The sequence below is a fragment of the Gregarina niphandrodes genome (genome assembly GCF_000223845.1).
Source record: "Gregarina niphandrodes unplaced genomic scaffold scaffold00023, whole genome shotgun sequence".
NCBI classification, from domain to species: Eukaryota; Apicomplexa; class Conoidasida; order Eugregarinorida; family Gregarinidae; genus Gregarina; species Gregarina niphandrodes.
In genome coordinates, this window is record NW_011645792.1 from 96,713 (window position 1) to 115,434 (window position 18,722).

The 18,722-nt window shown below is 53.5% G+C and overlaps 9 protein-coding genes across 9 annotated transcripts; 5 read left to right on the forward strand and 4 right to left on the reverse strand.

Moving 5' to 3' along the window:
- Nucleotides 1-1,069: 1,069 nt before the first annotated feature.
- On the forward strand, nt 1,070-2,583 carry GNI_105830 (putative transmembrane protein; the record flags this gene model as incomplete). Its single annotated transcript, XM_011133045.1, has 3 exons — nt 1,070-1,783; nt 1,874-2,325; nt 2,394-2,583. 3 exons carry the CDS (start codon nt 1,070-1,072, stop codon nt 2,581-2,583), a joined length of 1,356 nt encoding a protein of 451 aa, XP_011131347.1.
- A 141-nt stretch (nt 2,584-2,724) lies between these two features.
- On the forward strand, nt 2,725-5,241 carry GNI_105840 (GNAT acetyltransferase 2; the record flags this gene model as incomplete). The annotated part of the gene is made up of 1 exon (XM_011133046.1): nt 2,725-5,241. One exon carries the CDS (start codon nt 2,725-2,727, stop codon nt 5,239-5,241), a length of 2,517 nt encoding a protein of 838 aa, XP_011131348.1.
- Nucleotides 5,242-5,371: 130 nt separating this feature from the next.
- GNI_105850 (hypothetical protein) lies at nt 5,372-6,952 on the reverse strand (the record flags this gene model as incomplete). Its single annotated transcript, XM_011133047.1, has 1 exon — nt 5,372-6,952. One exon carries the CDS (start codon nt 6,950-6,952, stop codon nt 5,372-5,374), a length of 1,581 nt encoding a protein of 526 aa, XP_011131349.1.
- A 179-nt stretch (nt 6,953-7,131) lies between these two features.
- Nucleotides 7,132-9,214, reverse strand: GNI_105860 (protein kinase; the record flags this gene model as incomplete). The annotated part of the gene is made up of 2 exons (XM_011133048.1): nt 7,132-7,166; nt 7,210-9,214. 2 exons carry the CDS (start codon nt 9,212-9,214, stop codon nt 7,132-7,134), a joined length of 2,040 nt encoding a protein of 679 aa, XP_011131350.1.
- A 62-nt stretch (nt 9,215-9,276) lies between these two features.
- On the reverse strand, nt 9,277-9,720 carry GNI_105870 (protein kinase domain protein; the record flags this gene model as incomplete). The annotated part of the gene is made up of 3 exons (XM_011133049.1): nt 9,277-9,504; nt 9,542-9,662; nt 9,701-9,720. The coding sequence occupies 3 exons, from the start codon at nt 9,718-9,720 to the stop codon at nt 9,277-9,279; spliced, it is 369 nt and encodes a 122-aa protein (XP_011131351.1).
- A 114-nt stretch (nt 9,721-9,834) lies between these two features.
- On the forward strand, nt 9,835-12,411 carry GNI_105880 (hypothetical protein; the record flags this gene model as incomplete). The annotated part of the gene is made up of 1 exon (XM_011133050.1): nt 9,835-12,411. The coding sequence occupies one exon, from the start codon at nt 9,835-9,837 to the stop codon at nt 12,409-12,411; it is 2,577 nt and encodes an 858-aa protein (XP_011131352.1).
- A 46-nt stretch (nt 12,412-12,457) lies between these two features.
- Nucleotides 12,458-15,225, reverse strand: GNI_105890 (RIO kinase family protein; the record flags this gene model as incomplete). Its single annotated transcript, XM_011133051.1, has 2 exons — nt 12,458-12,954; nt 13,143-15,225. The coding sequence occupies 2 exons, from the start codon at nt 15,223-15,225 to the stop codon at nt 12,458-12,460; spliced, it is 2,580 nt and encodes an 859-aa protein (XP_011131353.1).
- Nucleotides 15,226-15,332: 107 nt separating this feature from the next.
- On the forward strand, nt 15,333-16,454 carry GNI_105900 (peroxiredoxin; the record flags this gene model as incomplete). The annotated part of the gene is made up of 3 exons (XM_011133052.1): nt 15,333-15,428; nt 15,928-16,081; nt 16,183-16,454. 3 exons carry the CDS (start codon nt 15,333-15,335, stop codon nt 16,452-16,454), a joined length of 522 nt encoding a protein of 173 aa, XP_011131354.1.
- Nucleotides 16,455-16,457: 3 nt separating this feature from the next.
- GNI_105910 (putative transmembrane protein) lies at nt 16,458-18,417 on the forward strand (the record flags this gene model as incomplete). Its single annotated transcript, XM_011133053.1, has 3 exons — nt 16,458-16,532; nt 16,651-16,829; nt 16,899-18,417. 3 exons carry the CDS (start codon nt 16,458-16,460, stop codon nt 18,415-18,417), a joined length of 1,773 nt encoding a protein of 590 aa, XP_011131355.1.
- Between the last annotated feature and the right edge of the window lie 305 nt (nt 18,418-18,722).

Genomic DNA, 18,722 nt, shown 5'->3' on the forward strand with positions numbered 1-18,722 from the left:
GGGGGGTTCAGCGTGATGTGGTAGAGGTCTCACGCGTCCGAGAATTTTCCTATTATTCCGGCATAGTACGAGGACTTGGCAATTATCTCTCACACAACTCTGCAACAGCGCCAAAGGCCCCTCCGTTGGTCTATCCTTATCTTCTTGTACAGGGAGAGTAGAGGACACTGAAGAACGATTGATAGAAACCAGTGTAGCGGGGTTGGGATAGTGAGTAGTTACTATTCGTCTTCGCAGATTAAAAATTGTCACGTAAATGACCACCAGGCTGCAACTGCCTTGGGCAACTCGGATTACACTCCAAAAGACCTTGTTTGATGCTACAGCATCTTGGTACCCCTTCTTTCTGGCAGCACTCTACGCCGCAGTTTTGGTTCTCTGCCACGCACTGGCCATCTCCAACCACCACCTCAGAGTGGATGACCGGTACCGCTTACACCACGCCCACGTGTGCGGGGAACACACGTGTGCAAAGACACACGTGTGCAAAGACACACGTGTGCAGGGAACACAAGCAGGAACAACACAATCGGGTGTGCATCCCTGGGGTGGGAGTGCCAGTCCAAGTGCAGGGGGTCAGACAGCATAGGGTTGAACAGAGGGTTTAGCCATGACTGGTTTGTCTTTCAGGCTCGAGTTTCGCGGGGCGCCTTTGTCGTTTACCTACACAAACTCTCCGGAGTACTGGCTGCACTGTATCGCGGCGCTGGCTCTGACCTACGCGGGTTGTCGACGTGCGAATGCGATGCGGCGTGCGGTGAAAGACTTCCAGATCCGGAGCCGCGACTTTTACTGCGGGCTGCCGGCAAGTGTCTTCCGCGATATCCCGCATGGCGCGCCAGTGCAACTGGAATCGTTCATGCGCAGCAGCAGCGCATCCAGCTCGAGCAATTCCGGTGGCAGCTCCCCCCGCACTTCTTCACCACACACTTCGGCGGAGAGTTCGGTGGCGGAGATATCGGGGGATATATCGGGGGAGATATCGCCACAGACATGGAATCGGCGGGTCGGGTCGCCGTTGTCCAGAGGCAGTCGCCGCATCACGCGCGGTGGTCTGCGGCGGCGTCCCATGCTCACCTTCACCACCGGCCTCGCACTCGTGGCACTGCTCGGCTTCCTCACACAGGCGCTCGTGCCGATCCCCAGCACCGCTCTTCGCGAACTGGCTGCACCCTGTCTCAACGCACAACGACTCAAATTCGACGCACCTGTTGCGCCCACCGGCATCGTCGCGAGCCCCTTCGGCGCCGACCTGCATGCCGTCGTCAACCTCTCCAGCGCCTCTAGACAAAGCAGGGAACAAAACGCCGGAAGCGAGGTGGACGACCAGTTCGTGGGAAGCGAGGTCGACCGCGTCTTCGCGCTCGACGGACACAACCGGTCACACGGGGGCACCCTGGAGCCCTACAAGGTCGAAATTCCCACCGCAAACGACTTGGCTCGAGAAGGAGTGCACCTTCCCTCCCTCGACTCCAGCATTCTCGTGACTACCACCGCCCCCGACGCTCCCGGAATCGAGGTGCAAGATGACGCGGTAAATTTCGCCGAAGATGACGCCGAAGATGAGACGGAAGACGACACGAATACGGCCCATGTCGGCACTGACGACGACGACGACGGCGACATGGAAGTACAGGAGGAGGCGTCTGGAGTAGTGCTGAACAGTGCCGACGACTGGGATGGCGGTCCGACTGTTCGGTCGAATTCGGGAGCGCCATTTCGCGAGGATGAAGAGGAAGAGTACTCGCCCTTGGCTTTCGACCAGGCGCTGATCTGGGTGGACGTAACAGGGCACAGCCCGGCGGCGACGGACATGGTTGGGCTACTGCAGGACCCAACTCCCTCGCTTCCGCCCACAAGGCGTATCTTGCAGGATCGCTCTTCCTCGTCACGAGAGCCAGCCCGGGACTCGGATCCGAAACAGGAGCGTCCGACGTCGTCCAAAAATCGGTTGTGGCGAATGGTGGAGCGGCACGACTTTATGTCCTATTTGGGGCTACTTCCGCCTCCCGTTGAGACCAGAGACTTTACCGTGTCGCTGGCAGACAGCTTTGACCCGAGCTACTCCGAGTGTCACACTGCGGGCAAAATCTCAGCCAGCGCGCAAGCTACTTTCCACTCGCTCGGAATAATTGTCTTTATTGTCGTCGGCCTCCTAGCGGCCTGGGTGTTCACTATCTGGCTCCTTACCCGGTCGCTCCTGGTGAACGGATGCGGCAGTGCACCCAGGACTTTCGAACCCACATTTATGAGTATCTTCCTCAAGATACTCTTCGGCACGATACCTCTTGTATTCTGGTGGGTTCATCCTATCACTAAATCCCTGTAAGTATCACCAAGCTAATCTCCACTGGGCGGGTGCTCGACTGGGCGGTGAATATGCCTGCTTGTAGAAACCCGATAGACAAGGCAGGTATAGTGCAGCGTATGAGCGTTACATGTTTGCTCGCCTACATTAGTACGCTAGGTCTCGATATACGACAGTTGGCTCGCGGTATTAAACGCAACCACGAATACGTGTGCAAACGCCACATTGGACGCCGAGTATTCGGTCACGCGTCCGGGAGCAGGATGTTCTGGTAAGGTGGTGTTTGGAGAACCTGGCGGTGCTTGGGAGAACCTGGCGGTCTTTGGGAGAACCCTTAAGTTAGTTAGTTAGAACTGGCCGAACAACCATGTGAATGGCTAGTTGGCCGTATGAAAAGGTTAGATTATTTTTATACCATGACCGCGCCAGACGTAAGGGCGCAGAAGCTCTCAATCCAAAATGAAATACGCCGGATAACTGGTCATGGGTGTCGATGTCTTTGGCTGTTCAATGACGGGACGCTAGAATGTGCCCTGACAGTTCTAAAACCACATGTCGAGGTCCTTATTGGAGGTGGTAGGGAGACCGTGAGAGACGGTGGTCGTTTGTTGCACTGTGTGTGGAAGGGAAAGAAGGGGCCGAAGTTTCCAGGGGACACGGTGATGTATGTCGAGGCGTCGAAATGTTTGGGTAAGACTTACGACGCCATCATTATGAATGACGCCTACTCTCTCACGCCCAACGCATTCTGTCAAATATCAGAGACATTGAGAACTGGTGGTGTGCTCTGTATTTTAGTCCCCGGTGGTGGACAGCCTCGGGCGCATAACAAGTTTAAGACTCCTTTGGTTGGGCAAACTCAGTGGGACTCTCTCATGGCCAGACGCTGTTGCAAATTGATAAAACGTTCTTCCTGCGTTATTGTTACGGACTCCAGACTTCAGCTGCAACACCCGTCTGGAGACACCTCCATACTTGCCGCTGAGATGTTAGCCCATGCACCCGAGCTGCGGGATAATGCCGAGCTGCGGGATAATGCCGAGCTGCGGGATAATGCCGAGCTGCGGGATAATGCCGAGCTGCGGGATAATGCCGGGGACAGGGCAGAAAGCGGTAAAGGGCAGGGGAGCGATAGAGCTGTAGAGCTCAAAGCCCTTTGTGCTACTCCGGATCAAGAACGTTGCTTGCAGGAACTCCTGAGGCTATCCGAAAAGGACCGTTCTCGTGTAGTGGTTACGGCTGCGAGAGGACGAGGTAAGTCGGCTACGTTGGGTCTGTTTGCGTCCGTGATGGTGGCAAAGAACAAGAAGGTGCTTATGAGTGCCCCGAATAAGCAGGCTTTGGAGACGGTCGTTTCCTTCTTCGCTTTGGGCGTCGGAGTTGGACGGGCGGGCGCAGCGACGAAGCTGTTTGTGCCGCCCAGACGGCTGGCTGATGATGACCTTGGTGCGGATGTCATAGTGATCGATGAGGCTGCTGGCATACCCGTGGCGACCCTGAAGCAGATCTTTCAGGTAAACAGACAGGCAATGATCGTGCTGGCCTCAACAGTTAGTGGCTACGAAGGCACGGGGCGCAGCTTCAGCGTCAAGTTGCTCGACAACCTGCAAGGAAACATCAATCATCTCCAACTGACTGCGCCTATCAGATACCGCGATAACGACCCTCTAGAACGACTAACTTACGACCTCTTTCACCTGGAAATGCTCAGCGAGTCTCCCATACTGCCGGCCAAACCAAAAGTCAAAACTGGGACACCTGCCAAAGAGCAAGGCGGGAATAGTGACGAAATTGTGATCGCTCATCAGGACAAGAAGGCGCTGTTTTCAGGGAGAGAAGAACCTCTACTTCGAGAGCTAATTTCTCTCTTTGTTCTGGGCCACTACAAGAACTCACCGGATGACATCTTGCTCTTGGCTGACAATCCAACACATGAGGTGGTTACTGCCACCGTTGCCGGCCATGTCGTGGGTGCTGTCCAACTGGCTTTCGAAGGGGGCATTCCAAGTCAGGAAGCGGCGCAGGGAGATGCAGCTCACGGTGACATAATCGCATGGAAAATGGCCGAGTGGTACGGGTCTGTCTGGAAGCTGGAAGCTGTCGGCATCCGAATTGTCCGGGTATGCGTACTTGAGGAATGGAGGAAGAGGGGCATAGGCAAGAAGCTCATTCAAGCCATCACACAGGCGCTGATTGGCGGCAATGGGGTTGTAAAAGAGGCAACTGACGGGGCAGCTGCCAGCAAGCTTGTGATTGATTCTCCTTATAGCAAGAGGGTGAGCTGGATTGGCACTGCGTTTGGCCTCACGCCGCAGCTCTATGCGTTTTGGAGGGCCTGCGGCTTCGACATCGTGCATTTGAGCACGTCCAAAAATGATGCGACAGGAGAGGTATCTTGTATTTTGCTTCAGAAAAACGATGCGAGCCAGCCGTTCATCAATGAATTCGTCCACCGAACAGTGCAGACCGCGCATATGAGCCCGGAAAAGGATCTGCCATCAGCACTGCTCACCGAAATCCTGTTGGCGAACCCCTCGTGCGTAAAGATTATCGCGAACTTGTCGGAAGTCGAGAAGACCCGTCTCAACAACTATGCGAAACAGAAATGCGACCGCGCGCTTTGCAGAAGTATTTTGCCAAAAGTGTGTGCACACACTTTAACGCACCGGTTTAACCTGAGCGCCTTGCAGTGGACGGTGCTCGTAGGCATGTATCTGCAATGCAAAGGGGCCGATGCTGTAGGGAAGGAGATCGGCCTGACGGGGGAGAAGATTCTCAGCCAGCTAACGGCGATTATGCCTAAAGTATTGAAAGCTATGCAAATAGAACAGAAAAGTAGCGCCACCCGACCAGAGTGCACTGCCTCCCCGGAAAAGCGGCAGGCTCCTCCTCCTGAGCGCATTTATAAGAACATCAAGCGTCTCAAAAATTAATTGAATAATGGTTTGATGAATGAATTCTGAATTGGTCTATGTTTCGCGGTGCTGTCTTCCGCGGTGCCATATTAAACGGGGTTGGTTGTGTTGTGTTGGTTCACAGTGTGGGGTCGTCGTATGGGCTTCCTTAAGTTTGGTGTGTGGTTACATTATTGGTTATATGCTTCGCATCTAGCGGTGCCCATATGCTGTTCTCATACGCGGCTTCGCCAGAGAGAACTCTTGGTCGCAAGGTCATCGATTCTTCCCCAGAGGAGGAGGGCGCGTTGGTTACAGGGTTTGTGTCCCGAAAGCCGGCGTCTCGTACGCCGCTGGCCTGTTTGAGCCGGAACTGAGGTTGGCAGACAGGCGAGCGGACAGCGCTGTTGCTGGGTGAGCGGCCAGGGAGTTGGCGATGGATAACGGAAGCGACAGCGAACCGAGAGCTCTCATCATCATCGTCGTCATCATCTTCCGCGGTAGTCGCCAGATTCTTGCCGACCAAGCTCTTACCCACAAGACTCTTCATCCGGCCCGGCTGCAGCCTCTCCGTTCGTTGCGAAGGTGAAAGCTTCGTCAAACCACCACTGAAACCCTCCGGCCAACCACCCGCAAAGGACGCAATGAACGGAGACGAAGTGTGCTTCGACAAAGACCGCACAACTGGCGGCACTTCAGCCTGCACCGACCCCCGCTGCACTGACTTCCAACCTCCCAAATCCAACGCTTCCGAAGAACCTGAGTATGGACCACTTCCTCCGCCAGACGCATTCGCCGCTCCGACGGAAGTATTTGCTCCAACGGAGGTATTTGCTGTTGCAAAAGCGCCGGAAGGAAGAGCACACTCTTGAGCGCCGCCCCCGATCAGACCCGCGGCGCTGGCCGCAGCTGCAGGTCCTGCCGGGACGCCGAGGTAAACCGCAGCGGCCGCATTGCTCACCGGATTGCCCGCCTTAAGCTGACTCGCTGTCTTGAGCTGACTCGTCATTTTCCCTCGGGCTGCCGCCTTCAGCTCAGTGGCGAGTAGACTCGCGTCTCCAAGTGTGCTAGGGCGCACACTTCTTGCACTCGGTTGCACCGGCAACATGTTCGGCAACATGTTCGGCAACATCTGTATCGGTAGCATTTTTGGCAACACGCTCGGTAACACGTTCGGTGAGGCGTTCGGTAACACATTTGGTAACACGTTAGGTAACATATTCCGGGGCATAGGGGGCATGGCAAGGTCCGCAGCGGTGAGGCCTACAGCTTCCCCAAAAGGCAGGTCTCTCTCAGAAAAGTCCGTTTTCTTGCTAACTATCTTGTCCACGGATCCGCGGTTACTCGACTCCTCCCGATGACTAGAGTCCTCACCACTCGTGCCCCAACCTCTTCGATCACGACCACCAACCCTTAGTGGCTCAACACTGACTAAGCTTCCAGCTACCAGTCCCCGACCATCTTCTCGTCTTCGGCCGTCTTCTCTTCCTCGAGAGTCCTCAAGGAACCTAGTGTCTTCCAAAATTCGGGTATCGTCAACCAAACATTCATGCCGGGCTCCGTCCATCGGTCGAGTTCCCTCCACCGGTCGGGTTCCTTCCACGACGCGGCTAGAATTCGGGACATGGGCATCGTCCAGGCGGTTCCCTCGCCTCTTTATGCCTCTCTCTTCCTTTAGACTCCTTTCTTCCTTCAGACCCTTTGCTTCTTTCAGGCCCTTTGCTTCCTTCAGACCCTTTGCTTCCTTCATATTCTTTTCTTCCTGCCTGGACCCCCGTTGAAAGCTGGCACTCGGTGAACCGATCCTCGAGGAGCCGTTTCTCGAGGAGCTGTTCCTCGAGGAGCTGTTTCTCGAGGAGCCGTTTCTCGAGGAGCCGTTTCTCGAGGAGCTGTTCCTCGAAGAGTTTAAAGCTTCTTCTCTGAAACTGCTTAACTCACCCCTGGAACTAAGTCCTCCTCTTGAGCTCACACCGCCTCCAGGAGTAGGGCTTGTGAGGTCCATCTTACTACCGACTTCATTGAAAGAGCGGCCTTGCAAAACCTCCTGAAACGAGCCTTGTTGCGATTCTTCGCGTGCCGTCGACTGCAGCACTAGCGACTTTTCTGGAAGCTGCGTGCCTGCCTGTCCGCAAGCCCGGCAGTCTCCTGTGACGTTATACTCAGTCGAAATATGGTAGTCTACTGCAGGCTGCGTCGGCTGGCCTTCTTCACGTCGACCTCTGTGGACTGTGCTATTTCGGGCAGCCCCTCGGTCTTCACCACCCCCCCCGTTTTCACCACCGTAGAACAGTCCATCAAAACCAGATGGGCGTCGTGCAGGCTCGTACCTCGCAGCCTGCGAAGGGTTGTTTCCACCACGGTTGTTCCTCTGTGGGTTGTTCCCATTAGGATTGTTCCCATTAGGATTGTTCCCATTAGGGTGGTGAGGTGCATCCGGTGAGGGATCCTCTGATCGATTTTCGCATGTGCCCTGGTGGCCGTCCGAGCCCTGATCATCGTCGGTTGTGTCGTCCGGGTACTGCGACCGTATACTGTGAGCCAGCTTGGCATCGTTACCAAGGTAGTCCTCCTGACGGTCTCCTTGACGATCCTCTGGATGTTCCTGTTGACGGTCCTCCTGACAGTCTTCCTGACGGTCTTCCTGACGATCTTGCTGGTGGCTCGACTCGAGCCACTGGTTATCGGGTTCCAAATCATGGAGACGCTGTTCACGGCGGCCGCGGGCCCCCGGTATGGGGTTACTCGGTTGCGAGGCATCCGCGGCCCGATTCCTCGGCTGCACCGGGTGGGGGACCATGTGGTCTTGGTGGGACCGATGCTGCTGACATCTTTCTTGCTGACACCGTTCTTGCTGAGACCGTTCTTGCTGAGACCGTTCTTGCTGACATCGTTCTTGCTGACATCGTTCTTGCTGAGATCGTTCTTGCTGAGATCGTTCGACCTGAGATCGTTCTTGCTGAGATCGTTCCGTCTTTGAAAGAGTTCCTGGTCGGCTGGCGTCAGGAATGCACACGGACTTACGTGGCCGACTCGGCGTCGTGGTTTCTGCCGGTTGTTCTGAGTTAACTGGTGGTTCCGACTTGGCTGGTGGTTCTGACTTGGTTGGTGGTTCAGACTTTCTGGGTCGGTCAGGCGGCAGGTTGTTTCCGAAACGATGGTGGTCTGACGGGTGGTGGTGTGACGGGTGGTGGTGTGACGGGTGGTGGTGTGACGGGTGGTGATCTGAGCGGATGTGATCGGTTCTGCATTTGCAGAAGGAGGCTTGAATTGCTTCTTTGGTGGTAGATTTTGGAGCAGGTTCTAGCGGCAAGGTCTGGAGGAAAGCCCGATATTCTTGTTTGAGCATTCGATGTATCCAGGGCAAGTGTAAGAGGTCGGGCAAATCTATTCTGGTTCGAGGATCGCTTCTGAGTAGGTATTTGATAACATCCAAGCAGTCGGGTTTGATAGTGGGTAATGTAACGGGGATTATGTGATCATCATGAATCTTGACATTGAGGATTCTGTTTAGAAGTTCGTAATGTGATGTGGATAGAAATGGTGGTTTTCCACAGCTCAACTCGTACAACAAAATACCTATAGCCCATATATCCACACGCCAATCATGTCCACTACCCGTAATCATCTCGGGTGCAAGATAATCAAGAGTACCACAAAAATTAAAGTTACGTCGGAAACCATTAATTCTAGATACCCATCCGAAATCAGCGATCTTCAAGTTGTGATGCTCATCCAGTAGCAAGTTTTCTAACTTCAGATCTCGATGACAGAATCCTAATGAATGTATATGATGCACACCAGACACTATCTGCAGGAACAAACGAAATACTTCGCGCTCATTCAAGTGCCGATTAGATGCTCCTCGAACACGTTTAAATAAATCTCCATTACAACAGTACTCCAAGATCAAATGTATATGGTCATCCTCAATCTCCACATTCCAACACTTCACCACATTGCAATGGTCCATGGCCATTTGTGCAGCTATTTCCAGCTGCACTTGGCACGTCATATTCGTACTCTTCACCATAGACTTCTCCAACTAAACAAAAATCAAATACATCACTAACCCGGCTAGCCAAACATCAGTGCTCGCCACACATCAGTAATTACCACACATGAGTGCTCCCACACATGAGTGCTCCCACACATGAGTGCTCCCACACATGAGTGCTCCCACACATGAGTGGCAGTACTTACAGTCTTAACGGCATATAGTTTTCCGGTATGCTTATGTTTCATCAACGTAACTACTCCGTAGGTTCCTCGTCCCAGGATGCTCGGCGTTCCTGCAAAGCGGTGCTACAAATATATCGGTCACCAACGACAAGCAGCTTACCGGCTGAACGACATGTTCCAAATCGGCCAGCTTCGGCGTGCTGGTGGTATCCGGTTGACCTCGTTCTAGGGTTATCACACATGAGTCATCGTTCTTCAGCCATTCCCGTTTGTCCTCAGGTCTGCACACATACACTGTGGGAATGGTTGATCGCACTACCGTGTTAGATATCGAAGCATTTAGAAGGGTCGGGAAGAATTATCTCCAGAAAAGGTGACCAAGGGTGCATATAGAATGAGCACCCTACCCGAGGGTTGAGCACCCTTATTTGAGGGTGCAGAGTGTGTGAGGGGATGCAGCATCAGGAGGGTTGTCCGTTGTCATCTGTGGCGGCGTACAAGGCGGCTGCGTTGCAAGGTCTGGCTGACTACGTGCCGGAGTTCGACGATTCGTCGAACGACCTGCCTTGTCCGGACCGTCGTTGTTCGACTTGGTTGGATTTGAAGACATGGTTTGGGTACGTGCCGCGTTCTTTACCGTCACTAGACTTCCAAAAGTGTTTCGCTGACATTGCACACGGCGGGGGAGGTATCTACGAGCGGCTGGCAGTATTGGGTGAGAAAGCATTAGGAATGATGTGCCAAATTTACATTAGTGAGAAGTACTCACCGATCAAAATGCCTTTCGACTTACAACGCGGCTACCCCCCCGATATGATCCGTTATATCTGGACTCTGAAGCGAACGGATCGTTGTTGCAGTTTGCGCTCCCTTAGTGTATTTGCCCGAACATATTTGTCAACTGCGCAATCAATGGAGACAGCCACTGCCTGTGCCCGTTACGTCAAGGCCGTAATCGGATACAGCATTCAGGCACACAGTCTCATGCGTACGGCCACTGCCAACACGCGCAAACTCGAAATGCTGTCGACCGCGAATCAGGACACACTGGATGCCGACGCTTTGGCTGCAGGCTCCGGTCTCATTTATGATTGGGCGACCGTGCTGATCGATCATATCTATGATGTTCAGAAACTCCGTTCTTGTAGCGATCCGGTAGAGTGCGAGTTAGTTCAAGATCTGCAAGAGTTCTTCGGCTATCCCTATGACACTCTCATCCCACGGGTCTATAACGTGATCCGGGCCGACACGAGCTACATGACCGAAGGCGATTGTGAGGCCCAGGCCCAGTCAGGTCGTGACATTGTTCAGCTAGCGGCGACTGAGTATTTCTTGTCCCTCGCACAGAACGCACAAACTGACCCACACTTGATCGACCGATGGTTGCGACTGGAACTCAAGACGTTCATGAACTCACAAGTAATCGGCATCTTCGCCGCCACACACTTCAACCTTCTACCCATACTCAACCACATGGGTCCCGGGGGTCTCGGGCTTACTTCAGATGCCAGTCCAGGACTGGAGCAGTACGCCAGATTGTTCTGCCAGCTGCTTGCAGCCACCTACGGAGTCGTGCGGGAGAGTCAAAGTCGGGAGTACCTACCTGCATTGATCCAACGTCTAAGACAGATCCAACTGACGCTGCACATGGAGGAGCTGGACATTCGGATTAATGGCCCACTTCGTACACCGCTGGCTCTCTTCCAGGGCATCGACATCTTCCGATGGAGCACCATCAGCAACTGGGGCCATGTGAACCGCTACAACCTCTGGCAACGTCACCCGCGAAGTAAGCATCTTGAGGCCTTCCTGCCCGTCAGCGACCCGGTGGTACGACGGCGTATTCGGACACTCGAACGCACACTGCCACTCGAAATCAACAATTTCGATAACGTACCTCGATCAATCAAGGCGCTTTGTCCCGCACCAGCACGCGAAGAAGAACAAGGCCAACAAGTCAGTCTAAACAACGTCATTCCCATCGTCGATGCCGACTCAGCCCTCCGAGGACGAGACCCCGGTGGCGCCACCAACGGCGTCTATATTCACCGGTTTGGAACCAACAAAAAACCTAACACCACCCCAAGACTCTGGTCACGTCTATTCAAACGGACCCCTGCCACTACAGCCTGGTCCGGCCTCGGCCTTGGAGGAGGTAGTGAGAAGGAAGGTGGCACACTCTGGAAGCCACCATTCGCTGCCTTCATGAAGCCACGCCTTGTCAACTTCAACAAGGGCGAAGCCTACGTTGCACCCCAGAACAGACGACCCTGTCTCTCCACCGGACCCAAGAGACTCGGAGACCTGAAAGTACACTGGGAGGATAACGCCGATGACCGAGGACGGGCAGGAGATTTTGGTCGAGACCTTGGTCGTGGAGGAGACTTTGGTCGTGGAGGCCGAGACCCCTCCGGCGGTCGAGGAGCTCAGTCCAGCCATGTCGGTCACTTGGACCCAGCGGTTGACAGCGGCTCGTCTTCATCCTCGTACTGCTCGTCTTGTTCAACGTGCGAGGGCGAACAACAGCACGACTGCAAAGGCTGGAATAATGTCCTGCGCGAAATGCAGGCTAAGACACGGGGGCTAGAAAGCCAAGTCCGAGACATGCCTGACGGCGGCAAAGTTCTAATCACTCGGGACCGAGCCACGGAAAACGCTGCCGTAGAAATCTTCCGAAAACGACTAGGGAACCCGCCTACTATCGGAAGACCTACAGGAGGAATCGGAACCACAACTGTGGGACCCGTAAGCATGCCCCAAGGCCTCGGACCCGCAGGCATGCTGGGACTTGGTGGCGAAGACCGCATTGGTCTAGACCGCATTGGTCCAGATCGCATTGGTCCAGATCGCATCGACCGTTTCAAAAAGCTGGGCATGAGCGACGAAGACCTCCAAGAGTACCTCGCTTTCAAATTCCAGCACGATCCTGAAGGACACAAGCATCTTACAGTCGAAGGACCGCGGGGCACCGAGTTCGATCCCACACCCCAGAACCTCGCAGACCCGAATCATATATCCCTCAATATTTGACGGACTTGCCATCGACTCCCCTTTGTGATGGTCTGATATTGGTGGCCTAATCTCGATCCCCACTATCCTCTTGATCATCGTCTGTGTCTTGGTCCTCGTCAGTGTCTTGATCCCCACTCTCCTCTTGATCCTCATCTGTGTCTTGGTCAAGCTGATTGGACGTGGTCTCCCGGACTTCTTCAGGCTTCTCGATCGTGAGTTGATTTGTAGCATATTTGTCTGCGCGATCTTGCATTGAATCAAGCACTTCTAATGCTGTATTGTATATGGCAAGCAACTCGTCATAAAAACTTAGCTGTAATTCCGCTGGCAGCTTTTCGATCAGACCAGCGTATGGCTCAATGTCGAAAATAGTATCAAGACCTTTCTGCACGTCGCTGGTAACTTCTGCGGAATCCGAGAACTGATTCTCCACCGACGAAATATCGCTGAGTCCCGCATCAACCACCCTGTCTTTAGTAGTTAACTTGTTCCCCACAATCAAAACACCCACATTCCGGAAGTGCTTGATGTTGTTTAAGATGCTGTCAGTGAGAAGCTCAACTAAAACGGCTCGGAAGTCTTATTCACAAAAGCAAGCTCACCATCCTGGCTTACAGACATAAATTTCTTGATGTCATCTCCGGAGGAGAATCCGTGAACAAAACCAAGCCCCCAAAAAATCCTCAATTTCATTTTAGCACACGCGTGTGTTATTTGTTTGCAACTAAAAATAATTCATCGCTTCTTACTTTTCTTAATTTTCTGTTTCTTGTCCTTCTTTTTCATTTTATGTTGACGTTTCTCTCGATTTGCAATTTTGACCATTTTTTTCCATTCTTTAGGATCCATTCCTTCTGGTATTTTGCCGTCGAATTTGGGGATGGCGCCCTCGTCCTGGGCATTCTCATCGTCACTACCGTCATCTTCGCTGTCGCTGTCGCTGTCAATGTCGCTATTAATACGGCTGTTAATATCTTCTTGGCCCTCAAGATATTCCTGTTTCAGAGCTTTTGTTTGTGATGAAATATAGTCCGAATATCGCGTGTCAGTTCCTTGTTCCCTTGCTTTCAATTCTCGTTCGACTTCAAGAGTGCTCAGATCCTTTAGAGACGTAGGTTGAGTTTTGCTGACAAAGACGGCTAAATCTTCATCGGAGTTTTTGCCATTACACGAATGTACATAATCCAACGTACTGGCGCAGATTTCAAGGAACTTGTCGGCCCGTTTATTCAGGTCCACCGGGTCGATATTCAACACGTACATGTTGGCACTAGCGGTCTTCCTCTCGTCTAGCGGCTGACCCACCGATTGCTGACCAACCGGTTGCTGCTGCTCGTTCGTCAACCTCTCGCCCTTGGCCGCGAGACTCCATGCCTGGCGTCGCGCGTCCCTATCGAACTCCGGCCATGTATCGGTCGACTTTCGCAAAGACGGCGCTGTGACGTACTTGAACATGTTCTCCACACTCATTATTTCCAACCCCTCCAGTTTCCGCAACGCCTCGGGAGACATCACATCCTCCAACCTGTTCCACTCATTGTCCTCAACCAGCTGTGCATCCCATTTCCACCGATTCAATGCAGAAGCGCCTTTGTAATAATCCACCCCCGACTCGCCATTCTGAGCCAAGCCGCCATTTTCGCGAATCTGAGCACACTCTTCACCGCCAAACTCTTCACGAGGAGAGCGATCAAACCTCAAGGTCTTCTTGGTCATCAAGCCGCCGCTTAGAGAGTCGTCCACATCCTCGTCCACATCCTCGTCCACATCCTCGTCCACATCCTCGTCCACATCCTCGTCCTCATCCTCGTCCTCATCCTCGTCCTCATCCTCGTCCACATCCTCCACCCCTTCGCTTTCTGATTCCAGAGAGTTCAGAGACTCCGTGTTCAGAGACTCCGTGTTCAGAGACTCCGTGTTCAGAGCCTCCGTGTTCAGAGCCTCCGTACCCTGTGGTAGACTGTCATTCGCGTCGCTGGATATGTCATCACTGTCATGGTCCCTGTCGTCTGCTAGTTGGTCTAAGAGTTCGATGCCTTCGCACTTTTTTTTGAAGAAGGCGGTGATGTTGAGACAATCTCTTTTGAGGAACCGTTCTGCATGGCAGTGCGCACTGTCAGTGGACTGGGATACGTCGATGAGGTAAGGGTGTCCTTGGTGGAATAGAAGGTTGTATTCACTGGCATCACCATGAACGAGTTCGCACCAGTGATAGAAGCAGCGCAAGAGTGCAAGCACTTCAACATACACACGGCGCCATTCGAGTGCATCGGCTGCTGGATAGTCACGCAAACGCGGTGCCGGTGTCGTATCGTTGCGACCCACTAATGACATTACGAATACATGGCCACGTAGACACACAGGAGCCGGCGCTCTTAACCCTGCTTGTAACAATCGGCGCAAATTCCGGAACTCTTTCTCCGCCCATTGCTTAACCATTTTGCGGGGATTCGATGCCGATACATATCCTCGACGAAACCGGAACTCACCCTCCACGTACTGTCGCCGGTTCTTGAAGACCAAAATCGACGTCTTGAATACTTTTATAGCCCGCGGCACTTCCACCACTTCATAGTCCACTGTGGTCCCAGTCAAGCCCACTGTGGTCTCAGTCAAGCCCATTGTGGTCCCAGTCATAGTATTCTTGGTCGTGGCCGTGGGCACTCGAATTCTGGCGACTGCAGAGTACACGTTGGCTTCTTTGCCTGTTGAGATAGAGCCACCCATCTCGTCGTAGTAGCCACCAGTTTTAAACTTGTGCAGGATGAGCATCGTCCGTGGATCCAGTACCCCATCCACTGTCGCACGAGTGTCCTGAGTAAGACCACGCATCCGATGCGACAATTCCACATGCTCTGCTCGCGCATATGCGTTCCACACGGCGTGCCGAGAATTGTACAAAGCCTCCATCGGCCCGCCCCCCGGAATTCTTTTTCAAAATGGACGAGGGGCAATCAGTCGACTGGCAACTGCCGGACGTGACTCTCGCAATAAACGGCACCAAGGATCAAGTGTATCTTAGCCAACTCATTAGTGTAAGCACTCCCGACACCTCTGCCGACAGATCAGCCAGTGCGTGCCACAGAACGGCTTCGCGCGAAATCCTTCGTGCGAAACACCTTACGTAAAGATGGAAAAATGACTCCGAGATATGACTTCTAAGCTTGACTTCTAAGCGTTCGAAACTAACATGGGACCGCGGACATTTTACGTGACTGTGGACACCCCCCACCCCACGGGAGATATATCTTCTGAGCATGGGCGGTGGCGGCTGTGACGGGTGTTTGGAGACCCCTGGCTGTAACGGCCTTGACCTGACCGTAACGGCCTTGACCTGACCGTAACGGCCTTGACCTGGCTGCAAGGGCCTTGACCTGACCGTAACGGCCTTGACCTGACCGTAACGGTCCTGACCTGATCGTAACGGCCTTGACCTGACCGTAACGGTCCTGACCTGACCGTAACGGTCCTGACCTGACCGTAACGGTCCTGACCTGACCGTAGCGGCCTTGACGGTAATGAGCCCTGTTTTAGAACCAACGCGTTTTAATCATAGGCTGTCCCGGTGCCTTCTTGCCTACGTGTACCGAAAAGCACATACCAGGTTACCGAGATTTTATGCCTTTACTAAGGAAGGCTGTTGACCGGGTAGTGTGTGTTGCTGTCAATGATCCTTACGTATTAAAAGGTAACGTTCTGGTGTTTCCCCGTGCTTCACCCCGTGCTTCACCCGTGTTTCACCCCGTTCCGTTCCGTGCTGTGTGTGTCGATGTGTGTGTGTCCTTTCAGAATGGGCGTCAGAGCTTAACTGTCCTCCTGATTTCCTATTGGTTGCGGACTGGCAGGGGAAATTAACGTCAACACTAGGGCTTGAGTTGGACGCACGTGCATATCACATGGGTTCAAGGTGTCGACGGTTTTGTCTATTGGTTGAACACGGTGTTGTGGTTTGGTTCGGTTTGGAGGAAGACGCATTTGTGGAGCGTTTAGCCGTTGTACTCAGACATCTCGATCTCATTAGCGCTTCAGAATTGAACGAAATCCAGACCCGATTTTTTTAAAACATGTGGACGCAAGCGTGGGATCTTATGATCTCGTGTGTATTAGTCCTAATCTCCGGGTTCGTATCCGGTATGACGGTGAGAACAATCAACTGACTGACGGACGGGACGTTCAGACTGACGGACGGGACGTTCAGACTAACTTGTTCAGACTAACTTGTTCAGGCTAACTTGTTCAGGCTAGCTTGTTCTTTAGGTAGGAATGTTGAGTATCGACTCTGTACAGTTGAAAGTGTTACAAGATCAGGGAACACTTGAAGAGAGACGTAAGGCAATGAAACTGGCCCAGATTCTTTCGAACCACCACCTGATACTAGTTACGCTATTGTTAGCTAACAGTATTGCTCTCGAAGCTTTACCCATATTCCTAAACAAGTACCGTTTGCACTACATATTTCTCCTTTCTTGAACCCCAAAACTCCTCTCTTGAACCCTCTTTTGTAGATGTGTGTCAGAAGTGGTAGCCGTTGCGATGTCAGTCACACTAATTTTATTGTTCGGCGAGATCATCCCTCAGGCGGCATGTACGGGCAAGCATCAAATGAAGATTGTGATGTCGAGCTTACCGGTGGTACAATTGTTGATATCTACATTGTGGGTCTTGGCTTATCCGATAGCTCGTTTATTGGATTTTTTGGTCGGGGAGTCTGAGGGTCAGCCATTGTACGCCCGTTCGCATTTGAAGGCGCTAATTAGATTGCATCAGAAGAACTCGCATAGTGAGGAGTGTTCTGTGCGCCACCATTCGGTAAATTCCAACGGTGGATCGGCTTTATGTGCAGATGAGGTGGTGGTGATCGAGGGCGCGTTGGATTTGGCATCGAAGTGTGCGCAACAGGTAATGGTACCCATTGATGATGTGTTTATGCTGGAGGAGACACAGCCGTTGACTGTGGCATTGCGGCAGGATTTGTTAGCCAGGGGGCATTCGCGTGTGCCGGTGTATCGCACACACAAGTGGAATGTGAAAGGATTATTGTACGTCAAGTCACTCATCTGTATCGACTCACATGAGACACCGCAGGTTGGCCACCTAGTCAAGTGCACGAAGGCGCCCATATTCTGCCACCCACAAACCTCGCTTTACGACCTACTGAACGAGTTCCAACGCGGGCGACATATGGCTTTTGTCACTCAAAACCCACTTTGGCACATCCATAACTGGGGGCGCGAAACCAACGAAGACATAGACGCTTCCGCCGCAGAAGACGACCGAGCGCTCGTAGGCATCACGACCATCGAAGACATTATCGAGGAACTCATCCAGGAAGAAATTTATGACGAATTTGATAACTACGCTAGCTCATACAATAACGAACTCCTCTCCCCCGCCTCTCCCGCACCCGTTTGCAAAGCGGGCCGTCTCCCCACGATTGCCAGCGGCACCTTCGTTTCCAGCGGCGGTAGTCCTCTGGCCGGAGCAATTCCCGACAAACCTCTCACGGGCGGCTCGCTCACGGGCGGCTCGCGCACCGCACTTGTCCAGTCAGGAACCGCGGCTCTCGTCGGCTCCACCACCGCCGCGGGACCGGTGAAGGTCACAATCCAACGCAAGTCCTTCACAGGGCTAGATGACCTGAACGAGCGACTGCTCGAAACCTCGCGGGGCGACGCAAGGCCTCCCCAGTCCGTCGGTGCCAACCCCTCAGGTGGAGTGGTCGTCGTCAACAACCTGAAAAATCTCAAGACCATAATCGGCCTGAACCAAGCCAAACGGAAACGCCAAGATCTTGGCGAAAGCGGCGTCGTCGGCGTAGACGGCAACGTCCCCGCCGTCCCGCCCGCTGCCGTTCCCGCCATCGGTAATGCTGTCCTCATGATGGGCGTCCCGCGACCCCCCTTCGGACCAACAGAACTCCGACCCGCCACCGCAACGAGCCACCAACCCACAACACCGGCGGCGGAACCCGGACTCGAACCTGCCACCGACGCCGACCGGGTCACCGTCGACGTCCGAGACTGACGGCGACTGCGCAGCTCAATTGACTCCCACGCCGTGGTGACTTGGTAGGTGACGCAGCCGGCCAGTGGGACTTAGCCGATGTGTGGTGCGTGCGGTCGGCTGTGCTCAGTATCTGAGCCCGTAAAGTGTACTGGGCGCCAGTGCGTGCGCTTTCCGCCAGGTCCCGAGGATAAAGCAGTTGTGCGACGGGCAGCTAGTCCCTCCGCCGCAGGTTCGTTCACCTGGGAATGGATAGCACACCGGGACCGAATCAACACCGAACGGCAGGTCTAAGTAAGCGCGTCTGCGTCGCCTTGAGAACTTTT